The sequence below is a fragment of the Bombina bombina genome, chromosome 6 (assembly GCF_027579735.1).
Source record: "Bombina bombina isolate aBomBom1 chromosome 6, aBomBom1.pri, whole genome shotgun sequence".
Classification (NCBI taxonomy): domain Eukaryota; kingdom Metazoa; phylum Chordata; class Amphibia; order Anura; family Bombinatoridae; genus Bombina; species Bombina bombina.
This window is the reverse complement of record NC_069504.1, coordinates 1,086,526,081-1,086,548,287: the sequence shown is the minus strand read 5'-3', so window position 1 is coordinate 1,086,548,287 and position 22,207 is coordinate 1,086,526,081. Positions and strand designations below refer to the sequence as shown.

At 40.8% G+C, this 22,207-nt stretch overlaps 1 protein-coding gene across 2 annotated transcripts in view; it reads right to left on the bottom strand.

Moving 5' to 3' along the window:
• DENND11 (DENN domain containing 11) overlaps positions 1 to 22,207 on the bottom strand; it is a 159,786-nt gene that overhangs the window by 66,225 nt on the left and 71,354 nt on the right. For both annotated transcript variants that reach the window (XM_053718996.1, XM_053718995.1), the window contains exon 8: positions 15,207 to 15,275. In XM_053718996.1, coding sequence (XP_053574971.1) covers positions 15,207 to 15,275 — 69 coding nt within the window. The remainder of the gene's footprint in view (positions 1 to 15,206; positions 15,276 to 22,207) is intronic.

The window sequence follows — 22,207 nt, the reverse complement described above, 5'->3', positions numbered from 1 at the left end:
CGCGCCACAATAGCAAACCCAGAATTTTTCGCCGCTAACCTAGCCAATTGCAAGGTGGCGTCTAGGGTGAAAGAATTAGCCAATTTAAGAGCACGAATTCTGTCCATAATCTCCTCATAAGAAGAAGAATTACTAATAATCGCCTTTTCTAGCTCATCGAACCAGAAACACGCGGCTGTAGTGACAGGGACAATGCATGCAATTGGTTGTAGAAGGTAACCTTGCTGAACAAACATCTTTTTTAGCAAACCTTCTAATTTTTTATCCATAGGATCTTGGAAAGCACAACTATCTTCTATGGGTATAGTGGCGCGCTTGTTTAGAGTAGAAACCGCCCCCTCGACCTTGGGGACTGTCTGCCATAAGTCCTTTCTGGGGTCGACTATAGGAAACAATTTTTTAAATATGGGGGGAGGTACGAAAGGTATACCGGGCCTGTCCCATTCTTTATTAACAATGTACGCCACCCGCTTGGATATAGGAAAAGCTTCGGGGGGCCCCGGGGCCTCTAGGAACTTGTCCATTTTACATAGTGTTTCTGGAATGACCAGATAATCACAATCATCCAAATTGGATAACACCTCCTTAAGCAGAGCGCGGAGATGTTCCAACTTAAATTTAAAAGTAATCACATCAGGTTCAGCTTGTTGAGAAATTTTTCCTGAATCTGAAATTTCTCCCTCAGACAAAACCTCCCTGGCCCCCTCAGACTGGTGTAGGGGCCCTTCAGAAACAATATCATCAGCGTCCTCATGCTCTTCAGTATTTTCTAAAACAGAGCAGTCGCGCTTTCGCTGATAAGTGGGCATATTGGCTAAAATGTTTTTGATAGAATTATCCATTACAGCCGTTAATTGTTGCATAGTAAGGAGTATTGGCGCGCTAGATGTACTAGGGGCCTCCTGTATGGGCAAGACTAGTGTAGACGAAGGAGGGGATGATGCAGTACCATGCTTACTCCCCTCACTTGAGGAATCATCTTGGGCATCATTTTTACTAAATTTTTTATGACATAAATCACATCTATTTAAATGAGAAGGAACCTTGGCTTCCCCACAGTCAGAACACAATCTATCTGGTAGTTCAGACATGTTAAACAGGCATAAACTTGATAACAAAGCACAAAAAACGTTTTAAAATAAAACCGTTACTGTCACTTTAAATTTTAAACTGAACACACTTTATTACTACAATTGCGAAAAAGTATGAAGGAATTGTTCAAAATTCACCAAAATTTCACCACAGTGTCTTAAAGCCTTAAAAGTATTGCACACCAAATTTGGAAGCTTTAACCCTTAAAATAACGGAACCGGAGCCGTTTTTATATTTAACCCCTTTACAGTCCCTGGAATCTGCTTTGCTGAGACCCAACCAAGCCCAAAGGGGAATACGATACCAAATGAAGCCTTCAGAAAGACTTTTCTATGTATCAGAGCTCCACACACATGCAGCTGCATGCCATGCTGTTCTCAAAAACAAGTGCGCCATACCGGCGCGAAAATGAGGCTCTGACTATGATTAGGGAAAGCCCCTATAGAATAAAGTGTCTAAAACAGTGCCTGCCGATATTATTTTACAAAAAATACCCAGATTAAATGATTCCTCAAGGCTAAATATGTGTAAATATGATCGATTTAGCCCAGAAAATGTCTACAGTCTTAATAAACCCTTGTGAAGCCCTTATTTACTGTCTGAATAAAAATGGCTTACCGGATCCCATAGGGAAAATGACAGCTTCCAGCATTACATCGTCTTGTTAGAATGTGTCATACCTCAAGCAGCAAAAGACTGCTCACTGTTCCCCCAACTGAAGATAATTCCTCTCAACAGTCCTGTGTGGAACAGCCATGGATTTTAGTAACGGTTGCTAAAATCATTTTCCTCATACAAACCTTCATCTCTTTTCTGTTTCAGAGTAAATAGTACATACCAGCACTATTTTAAAATAAACTCTTGATTGAATAATAAAAACTACAGTTAAACACTAAAAAACTCTAAGCCATCTCCGTGGAGATGTTGCCTGTACAACGGCAAAGAGAATGACTGGGGTAGGCGGAGCCTAGGAGGGATCATGTGACCAGCTTTGCTGGCTCTTTGCCATTTCCTGTTGGGGAAGAGAATATCCCACAAGTAAGGATGACGCCGTGGACCGGACACACCTATGTTGGAGAAACAGCCTTCTTCATGCTGCCAAACACTGACTGCGCTATGAAGCCCCAACTCCCACAAAAACATGAAGAATTAAAAATTTAAGTTAAACATAAAGCGCTGCGTTTCTCTAGAGGAACACTCAGCCCCGTAGGAAGAACGCCACTAACAAATGTTGCGCTCTTCTAACAAGTCCCGGCATAGCAAACACATATAAACCAGTCTCGATCCTCAGACTGAGAACAAAAGCATAAACAGTGATTTTCTAATTCTGCTAAGCCACAAAGCTATCTAAAACTTCTGCCCACAAAAAATAAAGGGTAAACAATTGTTTAAGGGTAAACAATGGAACTCTGAGCCCTCAATTAGAGAGTTAACCCTTCCATGTTGTCTCCAGGTCACAGCAATATAGTGCCTGCCACTGCCTTAACATCCTAACTAATGATATATTGTCCCTTAACTGCAGAGGGTCCTCAACTCTCAGTGCCAGCCTCCTAGCCCCAGAAGACAAAAAAGGCACTTACCTGCATTCCAGTCGCCCGGCAGTCAGACAACCTCACAAAGTATGAGAGGATGCCTCTCCTCATAGAGACCTGTGGAAAAAAGAAAGAGTAAACTTACTCAGGCTTTCTATACCAGGGCAGCAACCTGTTAGGAAAACACAGCAAAGCCCACTTTACAAGTTCCTAACTGCTTTAAAGCCACCACTGCCCTATTGAAGAGACTAACGTGGAGCACGGCTATACCGCCTCTTGAAAGGAAATATCAGAGCAATCCTACTCTGCTTTCAAAATAATAAAATTTTGATTGAAGAGAAATAATTCAGACACCAAAATCTTCATCTCTTCCTGTAATGCAGGCAAAGAGAATGACTGGGGGTTGTGGGAATGGAAGTTATACTTAAAAGCTTTGCTGTGGTGCTATTCGCCTCCTCCTGCTGGCCAGGAGTGATATTCCCAACAGAAATTGATGATGATCCGTGGACTCACCGTGTCATTAGAAAGAAATAGATTTCTTTTGCAGAGGGGAGATGGCAGTTTTAGATTATTATTATTCTTTATTTATAAAACGCCAACATTTTATGCAATGCTGTACAAAAGGTTTATTAAAATCATAAGGGTACAATACAATAAAAATCAAATTATGACTTACTAGATAATGTCCTTTCCTTCGATACAGGGAGAGTCCACAGCTGCATTCATTACTTGTGGGAATACAGAACCTGGCCACCAGGACGAGGCAAAGACACCCCAGCCAAAGGCTAAAATACCTCCCCCACTTCCCTCATCCCCCAGTCATTCTGCCGAGGGAACAAGGAACAGTAGGAGAAATATCGAAATATCAGGGTGAAAAAGGTGCCAGAAGAAAAATAACTTAAATTTAGGGCAACCCACCAGAGAGCATGGGCAGGAGCTGTGGACTCTCCCTGTATCAAAGGAAAGGAAATTATCTGGTAAGTCATAATTTTATGTTTTCCTTCTAAATACAGGGAGAGTCCACAGCTGCATTCATTACTTGTGGGAAAATTATACCCAAGCTACAGAGGACACTGAATGCTAATAGGAGGGTACAAATAAGAGGCAGCTCAACCTGAGGGCACCACAGCCTGCAAGAAAACCAAACTCCTGAAGGCTTCCTTGATAGAAGCAAAAATAATAAAAATAATAAGAATGTTAGGAGGACCAAGCAGCCACCCAACAACCAGAACCATAGGATCTCATGTCAGAGACCCAAAAAAATGTCACTGCACTCGAACCGAGCCATAAACCTCTGAGGAGGCTAGTGTCCCACTGTCTCCTAGAGCCAGCATAGAACACTCCTCCACTAACAAGGAGGAAGATAATCAGCTTCCAAAACCTAGCACCCCCCCAGGTATGAACAACATAAAGTAAGAACTGACTACTCTGATTAAGTTTGACAGAACCTCAAGGAAAGATTCCCCTAAAAACTAAGAACCTCTTCCCATTTGGACAATGATATGACCATCTTAGGGAGAATAACTTGGATAGCCCGATTAAAGGGAAGACCACAAGCAAGAAGAACGTGTTGCAAATTGCAACACAGGAACCTATGACAAGTAGAAAAACAATCTACAGACTAAATAGGTCCTTGAATAAGATTCAAAGACCACCTCCAGAACAGGTACAAAGGTACCCGATGTAACTCCTGAAGGAAGAACCAACCCCAAATGGAGCAAGGAATGGACTTGCCTGCCCTGTCGCAGGCAGTGCCCTAGCACACACAACTGATACCTGGAAGATCAATCAATCTCTGGAACTGGAGCACAAACGGAGAGCAAAAACTGCTTGCGTAAGAGCATACCAGAGAAAGGAACCACAGCTGGTAACCATCTGAAACCTCCGCATGTCAGGCAGCTAAGTCAACCGACAGGCTATCCTGGCAGGTTACCCCTTTGAACAAGAACTAGCTAGAAAAACCCTTCACCAGCTCATTCTAGAGGGGAAGAGGAGAACTCGAGGATCCAGAAGAGAGAATGGACAAGCTAGCTCTCCCGACAAAAAGAGAGGGAGTCCTCCACGCTTAAAATAGGTGATGAGGAACCAGGAACGAGCTGAAGGAAAGGACTAAACCCTTCATAAAAAAAAAAACTCTAGGTCCCAGCGATACCTCGCAATTCGCCCCGGAAGAAAGGATCCCAGGCAAAAAAGTGACTCTGACCCGGTAGATCCCTGCAACAAGGGAACTCTCATGACAGCAAGCCTCTAACCCGGGATTACGAACCCACGGATAACAAATGGAGCAAACGTCTCGCAGACGCCCACTCCAGATAGAATCGAGCCATCCTTGAAAAAAAGTGACATGGCCGAAAAGGAGAAGGTTAAAATAGACCTCCTCAGAAGGAAGAAAACTGCCACAGCAGAATTCAAACTCCAAGCCGACAGCTTGCTAGGCCTGAAAATAATCCCCTCGGGCAAATAGTCCTGCGGACCTCGACTCAGAAGCTCTGCTTTCTTAGATACACATTTGAAAACTTCTGGAAAGTTAAATCAAACTGATGACCGTAAGGAACAACCGTTCCGGAAGAGCACGCTCAGAGAATGGATTACAGTCAAGAGCCGTAGTGGGCCTTCGCCCACCACCAAATTCGAGACCCTCCCTCACTAACTCAGAAATAATCCACCCATCAAGAGGTCTCAGCTGGCATGTATCCAGAAGACCAGACCTCAGAGCCAAATGCTCGACTGAAAAAAAAACCCAAGGATGACTGGAAGGAAAATCTTGATTCACATACCCCAGAAACCACTCTCTCCCTGCTGACAGGGAAGAGACCAAGACAAAACTTCCCCAGGGGGACTAGGAGAAAAGTCCTCAACACCAGAGAACAAGTCCCCAACCAGTAAACCACAAAGACTCTAGACATAGTCAAGAACCCAAGCCATGTCGAAGACTCGGCCTGGGCTGAATTCACACAGCGCCAACTAGGGCCTGAAGGTGAATTGGAGGGCAGAACCCGATGAAGTGAATTGAACTTCGTAAGCTCTAAAGCCGCATCTAAAGGATCCAACCTGGTGACAACCCCAGAACTCAGGTCTAGGTCCACCTCTGAGGATGGAACCGGCAGGAAGCAAATCCCAAAAGGTCTACTAGAAGATGCTGGAAAAACCAGAAACGCCAAGACTCAGGAGCCACCGCAACACCTAGAAATAGGCTACTGTCACATTAAACCCCAGATCCCAAAATTAAGGATCGAATCGAGGTTCCGGAAGAAAAACGGTCCATAAGAACCGGACCTGCTTAAACAAGCATGATTTTACATGAACATCCAGCGACAGCCGGCAGATTCTAATCATCCACCTTCTAGTTCCATAGAGAAAACTACCAGACTACACTGGACCGTTTTGGACAGGAAAGATAACCTTCTTCCTAAATCCAGGTAGAGAAAACCATGTATTAAGCTCTGCTTAAAGATCATCGGACCCAGAAGGACGAGAGAACCCCTCTCCTAATTGGGCCATTCACCCACAGTGTATGACAATGCGAAGAGTACCTGGACAAAACTCCAAATGTCCCCTAGTCCAGAAAAAAACAGAATGAACAGCTCAACTCTGGCCTCTAGGACCGCCGGACCCATATGATCCAGCATCAAGTGCCCATCCTGAAGAACCGAAGACAGGTCCTGCCTGTCCTTCAGTATAGAAGGGCCCACTTTGCCCGGACTAGAATAATTAGAAAGGCTCCTTCTCTATATGAGAAAGGAATAACAGACTGAACTATTACCCAAAACAGGTCCTACCCGTCATCAAGGGTACGACACGTCTGTTATGACGAACAAAAAAACTTAAGTTCCTGCAGCGCTAGGAACTGAAAATAAACAAATATAAAAACAAGCTCAGAGGCTTAAAACTTTCATATCTATAAAATTGAGGGAACATCACCCCGACCAGAGATTCAGAAGCTTCCATCGGAAGACATCCATCTCGACCATCAAAGTCAATATAACTAGAAACAATCCAAGAGACGAAACTCCAAAAGAGAGTTTCCACAAGAACCCTGAGCTCCTAAAACAAAAACTATCTGAGACGGATTAGAAAAGAAAATGGTTAAACACATAAAAAGGGATTCAAAAGGGTGTTCAAACGAACAGGTCCTGCCTGTGTACAACACAAACCCCCCATAGAGCTCGGGACTGGGATTCTATAACTATATACATAGAGACGATAAAGGAGAGGATCCAACCCTCTCCACTCATCTAATCAAAATCGTTATCTGATATAGAGGACTGAGATCCACCTGACGGATCAGAACTGGGAACCTCTAACATCGCCAAAATCTCTCTCAGGAGTAAACGTAGGCGTGCCACTCTAAGTCAATTCAGGTGATTCCGATCCCGGAGGTTCTATCTCTGAAGCCTCAGAGGGAACTGCACCCCGGATGACAGATCTAGCCCAATCGTCATTTTACATAACGGCCCATGTGTAGGAGAGCACGGATTAACCCTTCGCTTCGTAGCCTCCGGTAGAAAATAAGTCTCCCTCAGACGAAGGAGTAATGGCACTTAAGGAAACTTCATGTGTAGGATAAGAATCTAGGGTACGCACCTCACGAGACGAGGAATCCTCAGAGGTAGACGGCTCAGTGGTCTCCAACATCTCAACATTGTTAGAAGAGAACACCCTATTGCAGCATACGGAACATAATTGAGCAGGCTGGTCTACACAGTCCTCCTCACAACATACGCAGGTATCAAAATCTGTATCAGAGGAATCCTATAGAATAACAGACACCTCCATTATTTCAATTAAGAGTTTTAGACAAAAAACAAACAAACTGGCACCTACACCCCCAATGGCTAGGGCACTCACCACCTCCTATGACCCAGACAGGTGGAGAAATGAACTCTTCTCCGCAGCCACTCGGTCAGGAAACAGAAGACAAGCCATGACTACACTCAGTCACATGGGGCCTCAAGCAGGACCGCCCCTGCTAGAAAAAGCGTGTCAGCTTAATAAAACTATGCAGCTCTGTAACCTGTATGTTCCGTATCAGCCAAAGAGCCTAAAATGTCTCCTTACACATACGCATTCAAAATCACATAACAAATATGATAAATAAGACCCCACTGTTCAACAATCCCCCTCAGGAGATATTAACCCTTGATTCCATAAAGATAAAGGAGTCCTACTGAGACCCTGTCTGCTATCGTTAACATGTGTGTATAAAATGAAACGATAAACGTATAAAATGGTACATCAACACAGTTCTTCAAGTTTGACAGATAGTAGCAGCGCCTCTGACATGGACTTGAGTGAAGAAAGCAAGCAGCGAAACTCGTCAACTCTGATTACTTATAGGAGCTGTTAATCTGAGCCTGAATAGTTTCGCAGAAAGACTCTCCTTGCATCTCCAGACTCTAATTTTCAATAATCCTCTCACTGAGAGGCTGACAAGACTACTTAAAACTCCAGTTCCATCCCAAAGGGCAGGTACCCCTCATAAGGAACTACTCCGAAAAAACTTCCGACACTTCTCTGCCAACCTCCTGTGACGAAAGGCAAAGAATGACTGGGGAATGAGGGAAGTGGGGGAGGTATGTAAGCCTTTGGCTGTGGTGTCTTTGCCTCCTCCTGGTGGCCAGGTTCTGTATTCCCACAAGTAATTAAGGAAGGAAACTTACAATGAGACTTTGTGTAAGACAATACACTGTATATTTCTACACTCACATTGACAAACGTAAGTAAAAGGAGAGGAGTGCCCTGCCCTTAAATCAGTTGTAGATGCTCTTTATACAAAGTGAGCTACAGTTAGAGAGGCTCTCAAGCTTAAAATCTAAAGGAGATACAAAGGGAAGTTGAGGGACAGGTAGGAGAGACATCTTACAGTAAGTTGTATGTGTCATTGAAAAGATATGTGTTTAAGGAACATGAGGTTTATGAGACTAGAGGTGAGTCTGTCCTCTAGAATCAAAAACTTCAAGTGTCCTTTAAAAACATATCATATAGAAGTATATCATATAAAAACATATCATATAGAAGCATATCATATAAAAACATATCATATAGAAGCATATCAAATAAAAACATCATATAGAAGCATATCATAAAAACATATGATATAGAAGTATATCATAAAAACATATGATATAGAAGCATATCATATAAAAATATCATATATAAGTATATCATATAAAAACATCATATAGAAGTATATCATATAAAAACATCATATAGAAGTATATCATATAAAAACATCATATAGAAGTATATCATATAAAAACATCATATAGAAGCATATCATATAAAAACATATGATATAGAAGTATATCATAAAAACATATGATATAGAAGCATATATACAAATATCATAAAGTATATCATATAAAAACATCATATATAAGTATATCATATAAAAACATCATATAGAAGAATATCATATAAAAACATCATATAGAAGAATATCATATAAAAACATCATATAGAAGAATATCATATAAAAACATATGATATAGAAGTATATCATAAAAACATATGATATAGAAGCATATCATATACAAATATCATATAGAAGTATATCATATAAAAAAATATGATATAGAAGCATATCATATAAAAATATCATATAGAAGTATATCATATAAACATATGATATAGAAGCATATCATATACAAATATCATATAGAAGTATATCATATAAAAACATATGATATAGAAGCATATCATATAAAAATATCATATAGAAGCATATCATATAAACATATGATATAGAAGCAAATCATATACAAATATCATATAGAAGCATATCATAAAACATATGATATATTAGTATGTCATAAAAACATATGATATAGAAGCATATCATATAAAAATATCATATAGAAGCATATCATATAAAAACATCATATAGAAGCATATCATATAAAAACATATGATATAGAAGTATATCATAAAAACATATGATATATTAGTATATCATAAAAACATATGATATAGAAGCATATCATATAAAAAAATCATATAGAAGTATATCATATAAAAACATATGATATAGAAGCATATCATAAAAATATCATATAGAAGTATATCATATAAAAACATCATATATAAAAGTATATCATATAAAAACATAATACAGAAGTATATCATATAAAAACATATAGAAGCATTTCATATAAAAGATTCATATAAAGTTGAGTAATTTTGAAAATGGAAGTCGTCATCTCAATTATTTGGGACGTTACACTAGGGGCACTATTTTTTGTATTCCTATGAGATTTCAGCAACATCCTTGATAGAATGAACCTAGCAGTATTTTGTCATTGAATTATTCCACTGTTAAAACTTGAAAGCAAAACAAATACAAAATTGGAATGTGCAATACAAAAAAGTGTTATGTCTCCAATAACAATAAAAAGTTTTTATGACTAAGATGAAAATTCATAGCACCCTATAAAAAATAAACTTAAAATTAGATGGCAAAAAAAGTATGCCAGAGTTTAAATATAAAAAAGCAAAAAGCATGGTGTGGGTTACAAGCCAGAGGACAATAAGGTAGAGGGGGAGGGTTAGAGAACTGTTTGGGCGGGGGGAGAATCAGGAAGGTTGGGGGCTAGTACTTAAAATGGCAGAGACAATTGTGGGGTGGGGGAGGAAAGAGCTGTTTGGGAGGGATCAGGGGATGTTATGTGTCAGGTGGGAGGATGATCTCTACACTAAAGCTAAAATTAACCCTACAAGCTCCCTAATTAACCCCTTCACGGTTGGGCATAATACACGAGTGGTGCGCAGTGGCATTTAGCGGCCTTCTAATTACACTACGAAGGTCGCAACAAAGCTGGTAGAGCTTTGGCACGATACCTGAAACAAAAAGCAAAAAAATAATCTTACATTTTAAATATCAAAGATGACCAAAATAAAGAACTCTTCTCCTCTAAGGCCATATGAAATGTCTTTAGAAAATACTATAGAAAACTATATAACTTAAATGACCAACCCACACTGTTGCCCCAAGAAAAAGAAAAAAAGTCGCTACAATAAACTCATTTAACTTCCCTTCCCCTCCCCCAAATTCCCACTTCTCAAAAAAGATCAATTAGAGGACCCCATAACCTCTGAGGAAATTAAACTTGCCTTAAAAGATCTCCCAATAGGCAAAGCACCAGGCCCAGATTGTTTATAGTACCCGTTGCCAAAACCATATCAAGAGGACCTACTTCCTCACCTCACCAACCTTTTTAACTATATAGATAAATCTAAATCTTTATGCCCTAGTTCACTAGAAGCGCATATTATATTGTTACCTAAGCCAAACAAATCATTTGATCATCCATCTCATTAAAGACCAATCTCATTGATAAATTCGGACGTAAAAGTCTTCGCAAAAATACTGGCAAATAGATTGAACCACATACATGAGCTAATCCATCGAGACTAAGTGGGAATTATACCCAAACGTGAAGCTAAAGACAATACGGTCAGGGACTTAAACCTTATTCAATACGTGCAAGAGAGAGAAATCCCAGGACTCTTTCTGTCCATAGACGCAGAAAGGCCTTTGACCGTGTTGATTGGGAATTCCTCCACCTAACACAAACACATATGGGGCTGGGTCCTCAGATGTTAAATATAATTGTTTCCCCATATTCCTGCCCCAACGCTAAACAAATAATCAAAGGCACACTGTCAGACACATTTACAATAACTAACGGAACTTGCCAGGGTTGTCCCCTCTCCCCCTCCTATTTGCCTGTTTATCAAAACTATAGCGATCAATATTAGACATAACACACACATAAAAGGCATCCAAATTGGTCAGAAAACATATGTAATGTCTCTTTTCACAGACAATATTCTTTTCTCACTCACTGAGCCAGAAACTTCTATTCCCGCCTTGTTACTAGAATTTCAAACGTTCTACTCACTTTAAAATTAATTCAGCTAAATCAGAGATGCTAAACATTAACCTTGACGAACAGACTATACACAAAGTCAAAAATTTGACCCCTTTCACTTGGTGCAAACATACACTCCATTACTTAGGCATTGAACTAGCAAAAACAATAGAAGGCACATTCAGCAGAAATTATGAACCGATTAGAACCACCATTATAAGAGATCTTTCCTCGTGTCTGTCAAAAAAATTATCATGGATGGGCTGAATAAATGTCATCACAATGAATATCTTTCCCCGACTACTGTACATCCTTCAAGCCCTACCGATCCCACTACCCAAAAATTATATCCCATGCATACAAAAAGCATTTAGTGATTTTGTCTGGAACAGAAGGCCCCATAGAATCATTAACAAAATCATGCAAACTCCCAGGCTTCAAGGTGGGTTGGGTATACCCAACATAACATTTTACAGGCAAGCCATCTTTTTGCAAAGAATAGATGATTGGCAAATACACTATGACCACAATAGATGGGTCCAGATAGAACACCTATTAACTGATACCCCCCATTTGGGGAGACTATGCTGGAGCATGGAGAGGTCCAAAAACACATTGATAAACAACGCACCACTGATAGTGGAAATCTTCTCTATGTGGGAGCACATCATAACTACACACATTAACATTTCGTCTAAACCATCCCCTCTAACCTCATTGATAGAAAATGTGCAATTCACATTAGGTTACAATGCTATCCCAGCCATGCCGAACAAACCCCTCCGCGATATCTCAATCCACATGATAAAAGCTGGGGGGAAAATTCTCCAACAAGTAGAGCTTATAGAAAGGTGATATGCGTGTTTCCATAATTGGTTCACATACCACCGTACCTACCGCTACGTCACCCAGCATGCACAAAACAGAAATATGGTCAGACCGTTAACAAATTTCGAAATCTTATGCATTAGAGAACCACCAATCACACATACCCTCTCATCGATCTATAAAATACTAACTACGAATACTCCCGGTTATATCTCAACTTACCTCGAAAGATGGGAGGACGACCTGGGAATAATTATCCTACCACAAACGGGTGTCTCTATATTCCACAACATAACAAAAACATCCATATCTTTATCTCTGATAGAGATAAATCTAAAACTTTTACATAGATGGTACTTGACCCCGAGAAAACTCCACTACCTTTTCCATACTAAACCGGACCACTGTTGGAGATGCGGTCATAGGAGGTAGCAACATGGCACACATGTGGTGGTGGTGTAATGTGATCCAAAACTTCTGTAGAACGATCATATAAAAAATTGAAATAATACTGGATACTCAATTCAGTCTGGACCCTTTGCTATGGTTATTAAACAATCCTCCAAAAATTAAACACAAACCCCACATAAAATTATTCTACGTAGTGATAAATAGCATAAAATATTTGATAGCTAAGAACTGGAGAAGTAGAGATGCCCCTAATTTGATTATGTGGAAACACAGAGTTTCAGAATTTTTAGATCTAGAGGAATATTATTATATGAAAAATGCCAAAATGGACATCTATGTTGAAGTGAGGGGTCCTTGGGAACACTACCTCAAACACAAAGCCATTAATTTAGAGAACCAGGTATAACAACTCCAACTGTAAATATTACTCAACCTTATGGAATAAGCCAACAAAGGGCAATCTCGTTTAACAAAAACAGAAAAACCTAACGCTCCTGTGTAGTCAAATAATATATTCATCAAGACAGGATTACGTAACATTTCTTCCTAGTTACAATACAACTTCTTGAACAGCTATTAAAGTAGCCGCTCTTTACTCTCCCCTCACCTTCCCTATCTTTCTTTTCTTTTCCCTCTCTCCCTCCCCTACCTTCAAAATATCTTCAAAGCTATACTCTACAGATATGTGAAAGAAGGTCCCCTTGTTTCTATCAAACTCCATGTTTTGATTACTTTGATGTAAACCAACTGGTGTAACTATGTAGACATTGGGGAACTGCGCCTCCCAAAACTGTAACATTTTACGTTCTAAATAAAATCAGTTATAAAAAATTAAATAAAAAATAAATGAAATAAGGGACAGTCTGCAGAGGTTTAGATACAAGGTGATCACAGCGGTAAAAAGTATATTCAATTTAACAGTGTTGGTTATGCAAAACTGGGGTATGGGTAATAAAGAGATTATCTATCTTTTTAAAAAATTCTGGTGTAGACTGTCCCTTTAATGAAATTCTGAGAATTTAAAAAAAAATTAAAGACTAAATAAATGCTTGATAGAATGATGCATTCAAAATATTACACACACAAGAAGGGTAAATACTGCTGTAGGGCCTTAGTCAAAGACTTGCTTGTAACAACTGTATCACATATAGGCAATTAGATCCATGTATGCAGAGAATACGGACTTCATAGATTTCCAGAGTCTCAAGCTGTGTTTAGGTAAATCATAAAATTTCTTTGTGAAGTACATAATAAAAAGTCACAGACCTGGATGATGCAGTATTCATAGAGAGTGAGAAAGAAATACTTACGATGCACTCTCGCGTCACCCGACGTATTTCGCCGAGCCTTTATTAAAAGGTGTCATAAATATGATTTATCATTTTATATTACTATCTCAAAGTGTTTAATGTCCCTTTAAGTTCACACTGCAGACTTCCCCAGTCTAACCCTCACAGCTGATTGGCTACAGCAGAGGTGATACGATAACTGCAAAACTTTGCGGGTTCTATTAATTGTTGAGGGGAGTTTGGCTATTGAAAACCAACTGCAGAAAATATTCTGAAAATGTTAGCACTTTACCTATATTTTAATCTATTAACCCTTTGAGTGCTAATGACGGCTCTGAGCCGTCACAGAGTTTCTCACTCTGGTGCTAATGACGGCTCAGAGCAGTCATGAGCACACTCCCACCTTGCGGGAGATCTGGGGGCTCCTAACCGCTCCTACCCTGGTGATCGTGCCTGTAGAGTGACAGGCATCGCCGGGGCTTCACGTGATGCGCGGTGACGTCACCGCGCAACTTTATTTATACTTAACAATGTTAAGTATAGGAGGAGGGGGCATGCTGCTTAGAAGCCTGTATCTCAGGCATCTAAGCAGCTACAGACCCCCAAGACCCACCGTTGGATAGGTAATCACCTACCCTTTCCAACAGGGTAAGTATTGGGGGTCTGTAAAAAAAAAAAAATAAAGTTAAAAAAAATAAATTTAAAAATTTAAAAAAGAAAAAGAAAATATTAGCACCCAGGTGGGAAATGGATTAGCAGCCAAAGGGTTAAAAGGCAACAGAAATGTTTTGCAATAACACTGTTTTATGTCCCTTTAACGCCGTTAGGACGTTGCATTCCGTCCAAATTTTGCTGGGCTTTAGTGCCGAAGAACGGAATACAATGTCATAACCGCTTGGCTTTCCTGAAGCCACTGGCACTTCCCTGATGGGTTTGTGGTCTGGAGGACATGCCTAGCATCATATAGATGCCCCCCTGACGCAATCCCATTATTGAAATCTTGTGATCACGTGCACCATCGCGAGATTTCAATTTGTTTACACTGAAACAGTTGTTCCGATGTAGACACGTTAACCCTGGCACCAAAGGGTTAAACTCGGCATTAACAAATGTTTTTTGCTATTGAGGTTCAGGTTTGCGTCAACGACCATATAAATATAATGGGAGAGCTCAAGGACACTCACAGAATAAAAAGATCCTCCTCACAGGAACTGCAGTCACCATCCACTTCTTGTGTGTACATCAGAAGCTGCCTGCAGAAAATAGGGTTATATGTTAGAATGAAAGCCAATGAGTTCATGAAATAATGCCATTAATAGACCTAGTGCAAGGGCAGGAAAGGCCATCCTTAAAGGATATTATCAATTTAGCATTAATTCTCTTGGTATTCTTTATTAACCCCTTCCTGCCGTTAGGACGTTCCATGCTGTCCTAACTGCACTGGGCTTTAGCACCAATAGGAAGGCATGGAATATCCTAGCCATTTGGCTGTACTGAAGTCATCAGGGCTTCCTGAATGGGATTGCGAGCTAGAGGGCGTGCCTAGCGTCATAGGCACTTTCCCCTGACACAATCCCATCATTGAAATCACACAAATGCATGAAACGATTGCGCGATTTAGACGTTTTACTTATTTGTTTACATTGGAAGTTTGTTCCAATGTAGACAAATAAGACCTGGCAGGAAGGGGTTAAAGGAGCATATTATAAAGAGTAAATGTTACGCGCTGGAAGCTATTGTAAAAAACAATATAGACTAGAGAAGGGGGTCCTCTATCCCCTATATAACTGAATAAGAACAAAAGAAAAACATCTATATTACTACACTACAAATAAACTAAATGTTACAATCAAATCAAGTCTAGGTTTAAAAATGACTAAAATGTAATCCTTGTGAGCATCAGTTATTTAATGCAATAAAACACTTTAAATAATTGCTGTATTTTATATGAAGTATTTTATTGCATTAATAAAGGAGCAGCAAAGCACTGCTGGGAGCTAGTTGAACACATCAGTGAGCCAATGACAACAGACATGCGCTAGCTCCCAGCTCCCAAGCCTACCTAGGTATCCAATAAAAGTAAGCAAATTACATAATCGATGAAAACTGGAAAGTTGTTCAGAATGTTATGCTTTATCTCAATAATGAAAGAAAAATGTTTGCTTCATGACCCTTTAAAGGGACAGTCTAGTCACAATTAAACCGTCATGATTCAGATAGGGCTTGTCATTTTAAACAACTTTCCTATTTACTTTTATCATCAAATGTGCTTTGTTCTCTTGGTATTCTTTGTTGAAAGCTAAACCTACGTAGGCTCATATGCTAATTTCTAAGTCATTGAAGGTCCCACCTCTTATCTCAGGGCATTTTGACAGCTTTTCACAGCAAAAGGGCGTTAGTGCATGTGTGTCATATAGATAACATTGTGCTAACACATGTGGAATTACCTAGGAGTCAGCACTGATTGCCTAAAATGCAAGTCTGCCAAACTAACTGAGATAAGGGGGCAGTCTGCAGAAGCTTAGATACAAGGTAATTACAGAGGTAAAACATATTAATATAACGGTATTGGTTATGCAAAACTGGGGAAAGGGTAATAAAGGGATTATCAATCTTTTCAAACAATAAAAATTCTGGAGTAGACTATCCCTTTAAGTGACGCTAATACAGTAAAACTTGGACGGGGAAGGGATTAACATAGGTTTAACTGGGAACATCCTTAAACTCTGTTACTTGAGGTTGGATATTGTCTATCATGGACCAGTATCAGCAAACTGCCATGATATACAGGGCTCCATGTACGAAGCCGCTCCGGAGCCTTTGCAAGACAGGAGCCTGCTTCCCGCAGTGATTAAACCGCTGCTTCTTACACTCTACGCCACCTGTAAGGTGGTGAGGAGAAAAGCTGCGACACACAGAGCGGTGTGGCGTGCAGCATGATGGTGCGACTGTGTGCACTCAGTGTGTCCTGCCTTTTCATCCCTGCGCGCTCAGCCGCGTCAGGTTGCGTAGCTGAGCGCTCAGAGTTGAAATATTTGAACTTCATAAGCGATGCGACGCGGTGCGAAGCAGCAGCTTCACCTCGTGCCACATTGCTTGCAGTGTGTCACAGCCTTAAATCACAATGACATAAGATTAGAGGATTTACATTCATCACTTTAATAGTTGCCCATAACATTTTACAATCCAGGTAGAAAAATGGCAGTAGCTGGAGAGAAACATTTCAGGGAAACAAGGTGGAAATTGCCTACATATTCATGTAATTATTTTTTTGCTAGCGGTGGGACACGTCGCTTATTACTAATAAAAATGTAAACGTTATAAACAAGTAGATGGGATGGATAACAAAATATGCACTAACTTAAACTTACTTTAAATCTTTTTTTCTTGTTCCTGCAGGAAAATGCTTTAAACATTTAAATAAAGTAATTTTTTTATTAAAAAAAATTAAAAACTAAACTTAAATGGATTGGATAGAGCATGGATTTTTAGCGACTTTCTTATTTACTTCTATTATCAGTTCTGTTTGCTTTGTTAAAGTGAAGCGTGCACGTCTTTAGCCATATATCAGCAGTGTTTGCAACAATGTTTATAGAAATGTTATAAATGGTTGCAAAGACTTAAGACCAGTGCGCACTCCTAAGCTCCTATTAGCCTAACTAGCTTTACACTTCAACAAAAGGGCACCAAGAGAACAAAGCTCATTTTATAACAGAAGTAAATTGGAAAGCTGTTTAAAATTGCACCTGTCTGAACTTGACTTTACTGCCCCTTTAAGACTAAAAAGCTTTTGCCTAAATCTGATTATTTCGTTTTACATTTTAAGAATTACACATTTTTTTTTAAACACAACCTTCTCCAGTTTTAATAAAACAAATCCCGATGTTCAGCTGAGAGTAATACGCCGTACAATGTTTTCGTCTGGGCAGAGATGTGACCACCATGCTGAGGATTTGAGAGTGGTGGTGATCTGCTACAACATGTGCTGCCATATATGTAGAATTAAAGCGACAGGAAACCCATTTTTTTTTCTTTCGTTATTTAGCCGGAGAATACAATACAAATAAACCCCAAAAAACAGAATTTATGTTTACCTGATAAATTACTTTCTCCAACGGTGTGTCCGGTCCACGGCGTCATCCTTACTTGTGGGATATTCTCTTCCCCAACAGGAAATGGCAAAGAGCCCAGCAAAGCTGGTCACATGATCCCTCCTAGGCTCCGCCTTCCCCAGTCATTCGACCGACGTAAAGGAGGAATATTTGCATAGGAGAAATCATATGATACCGTGGTGACTGTAGTTAAAGAAAATAAATTATCAGACCTGATTAAAAAACCAGGGCGGGCCGTGGACCGGACACACCGTTGGAGAAAGTAATTTATCAGGTAAACATAAATTCTGTTTTCTCCAACATAGGTGTGTCCGGTCCACGGCGTCATCCTTACTTGTGGGAACCAATACCAAAGCTTTAGGACACGGATGAAGGGAGGGAGCAAATCAGGTCACCTAGATGGAAGGCACCACGGCTTGCAAAACCTTTCTCCCAAAAATAGCCTCAGAAGAAGCAAAAGTATCAAATTTGTAAAATTTAGTAAAAGTGTGCAGTGAAGACCAAGTCGCTGCCTTACATATCTGATCAACAGAAGCCTCGTTCTTGAAGGCCCATGTGGAAGCCACGGCCCTAGTGGAATGAGCTGTGATTCTTTCAGGAGGCTGCCGTCCGACAGTCTCGTAAGCCAATCTGATGATGCTTTTAAGCCAAAAAGAGAGAGAGGTAGAAGTTGCTTTTTGACCTCTCCTTTTACCAGAATAAACAACAAACAAGGAAGATGTTTGTCTAAAATCCTTTGTAGCATCTAAATAGAATTTTAGAGCACGAACTACATCCAAATTGTGCAACAAACGTTCCTTCTTTGAAACTGGATTCGGACACAAAGAAGGCACGACTATCTCCTGGTTAATGTTTTTGTTAGAAACAACTTTCGGAAGAAAACCAGGTTTAGTACGCAAAACCACCTTATCTGCATGGAACACCAGATAAGGAGGAGAACACTGCAGAGCAGATAACTCTGAAACTCTTCTAGCAGAAGAAATTGCAACCAAAAACAAAACTTTCCAAGATAATAACTTAATATCAACGGAATGTAAGGGTTCAAACGGAACCCCCTGAAGAACTGAAAGAACTAAATTGAGACTCCAAGGAGGAGTCAAAGGTTTGTAAACAGGCTTGATTCTAACCAGAGCCTGAACAAAAGCTTGAACATCTGGCACAGCCGCCAGCTTTTTGTGAAGTAACACAGACAAAGCAGAAATCTGTCCCTTCAAAGAACTTGCAGATAATCCTTTCTCCAAACCTTCTTGAAGAAAGGATAGAATCTTAGGAAATTTTATCTTGTCCCAAGGGAATCCTTTAGATTCACACCAACAGATATATCTTTTCCATATTTTATGGTAGATTTTTCTAGTTACAGGCTTTCTGGCCTGAACAAGAGTATCAATGACAGAATCTGAGAACCCTCGCTTTGATAAAATCAAGCGTTCAATCTCCAAGCAGTCAGTTGGAGTGAGACCAGATTCGGATGTTCGAACGGACCTTGAACAAGAAGGTCCCGTCTCAAAGGTAGCTTCCATGGTGGAGCCGATGACATATTCACCAGGTCTGCATACCAAGTCCTGCATGGCCACGCAGGAGCTATCAAGATCACCGATGCCCTCTCCTGATAGATCCTGGCTACCAGCCTGGGGATGAGAGGAAACGGTGGGAATACATACGCTAGTTTGAAGGTCCAAGGTGCTACTAGTGCATCTACTAGAGTCGCCTTGGGATCCCTGGATCTGGACCCGTAGCAAGGAACCTTGAAGTTCTGACGAGAGGCCATCAGATCCATGTCTGGAATGCCCCACAACTGAGTAATTTGGGCAAAGATTTCCGGATGGAGTTCCCACTCCCCCGGATGAAATGACTGACGACTCAGAAAATCCGCTTCCCAATTTTCCACTCCTGGAATGTGGATTGCAGACAAGTGGCAGGAGTGAGACTCCGCCCATTGAATGATTTTGGTCACTTCTTCCATCGCCAGGGAACTCCTTGTTCCCCCCTGATGGTTGATGTACGCAACAGTCGTCATGTTGTCCGATTGAAACCGTATGAATTTGGCCTTTGCTAGCTGAGGCCAAGCCTTGAGAGCATTGAATATCGCTCTTAGTTCCAGAATATTTATCGGGAGAAGAGATTCTTCCCGAGACCAAAGACCCTGAGCTTTCAGGAGTCCCCAGACCGCGCCCCAGCCCACCAGACTGGCGTCGGTCGTGACAATGACCCACTCTGGTCTGCGGAAGCTCATCCCCTGTGACAGGTTGTCCAGGGACAGCCACCAACGGAGTGAATCTCTGGTCCTCTGATCTACTTGTATCGTCGGAGACAAGTCTGTATAATCCCCATTCCACTGACTGAGCATGCACAGTTGTAATGGTCTCAGATGAATTCGCGCAAAAGGAACTATGTCCATTGCCGCGACCATCAAACCTATTACTTCCATGCACTGCGATATGGAAGGAAGAGGAACAGAATGAAGTACTTGACAAGAGTTTAGAAGTTTTGATTTTCTGGCCTCTGTCAGAAAAATCCTCATTTCTAAGGAGTCTATTATTGTTCCCAAGAAGGGAACTTTTGTTGACGGAGATAGAGAACTTTTTTCTACGTTCACTTTCCACCCGTGAGATCTGAGAAAGGCCAGGACGATGTCCGTGTGAGCCTTTGCTTGTGGAAGGGACGACGCTTGAATCAGAATGTCGTCCAAGTAAGGTACTACTGCAATGCCCCTTGGTCTTAGCACCGCTAGAAGGGACCCCAGTACCTTTGTGAAAATTCTTGGAGCAGTGACTAATCCGAACAGAAGTGCCACAAACTGGTAATGCTTGTCCAGAAAGGCGAACCTTAGGAACCGATGATGTTCCTTGTGGATAGGAATATGTAGATACGCATCCTTTAAATCCACCGTGGTCATGAATTGACCTTCCTGGATGGAAGGAAGAATTGTTCGAATGGTTTCCATTTTGAACGATGGAACCTTGAGAAACTTGTTTAGGATCTTGAGATCTAAGATTGGTCTGAATGTTCCCTCTTTTTTGGGAACTATGAACAGATTGGAGTAGAACCCCATCCCTTGTTCTCCTAATGGAACAGGATGAATCACTCCCATTTTTAACAGGTCTTCTACACAATGTAAGAATGCCTGTTTTTTTATGTGGTCTGAAGACAATTGAGACCTGTGGAACCTCCCCCTTGGGGGAAGCCCCTTGAATTCCAGAATATAACCTTGGGAGACTATTTCCAGCGCCCAAGGATCCAGAACATCTCTTGCCCAAGCCTGAGCGAAGAGAGAGAGTCTGCCCCCCACCAGATCCGGTCCCGGATCGGGGGCCAACATCTCATGCTGTCTTGGTAGCAGTGGCAGGTTTCTTGGCCTGCTTACCTTTGTTCCAGCCTTGCATTGGCCTCCAGGCTGGCTTGGCTTGAGAAGTATTACCCTCTTGCTTAGAGGATGTAGCACTTGTGGCTGGTCCGTTTCTGCGAAAAGGACGAAAATTTGGTTTATTTTTAGCCTTGAAAGACCTATCCTGAGGAAGGGCGTGGCCCTTACCCCCAGTGATATCAGAAATAATCTCTTTCAAGTCAGGGCCAAACAGCGTTTTCCCCTTGAAAGGAATGTTAAGCAATTTATTCTTGGAAGACGCATCCGCTGACCAAGATTTTAGCCAAAGCGCTCTGCGCGCCACAATAGCAAACCCAGAATTTTTCGCCGCTAATCTAGCCAATTGCAAAGTGGCGTCTAAGATGAAAGAGTTAGCCAATTTGAGAGCATGAATTCTGTCCAAAATCTCCTCATAAGAAGAATCTTTATTGAGCGCCTTTTCTAGTTCATCGAACCAGAAACACGCTGCTGTAGGGACAGGAACAATGCATGAAATTGGTTGTAGAAGGTAACCTTGCTGAACAAACATCTTTTTAAGCAAACCCTCTAATTTTTTATCCATAGGATCTTTGAAAGCACAACTATCTTCTATGGGTATAGTGGTGCGTTTGTTTAGAGTAGAAACCGCCCCCTCGACCTTGGGGACTGTCTGCCATAAGTCCTTTCTGGGGTCGACCATAGGAAACAATTTCTTGAATATAGGGGGAGG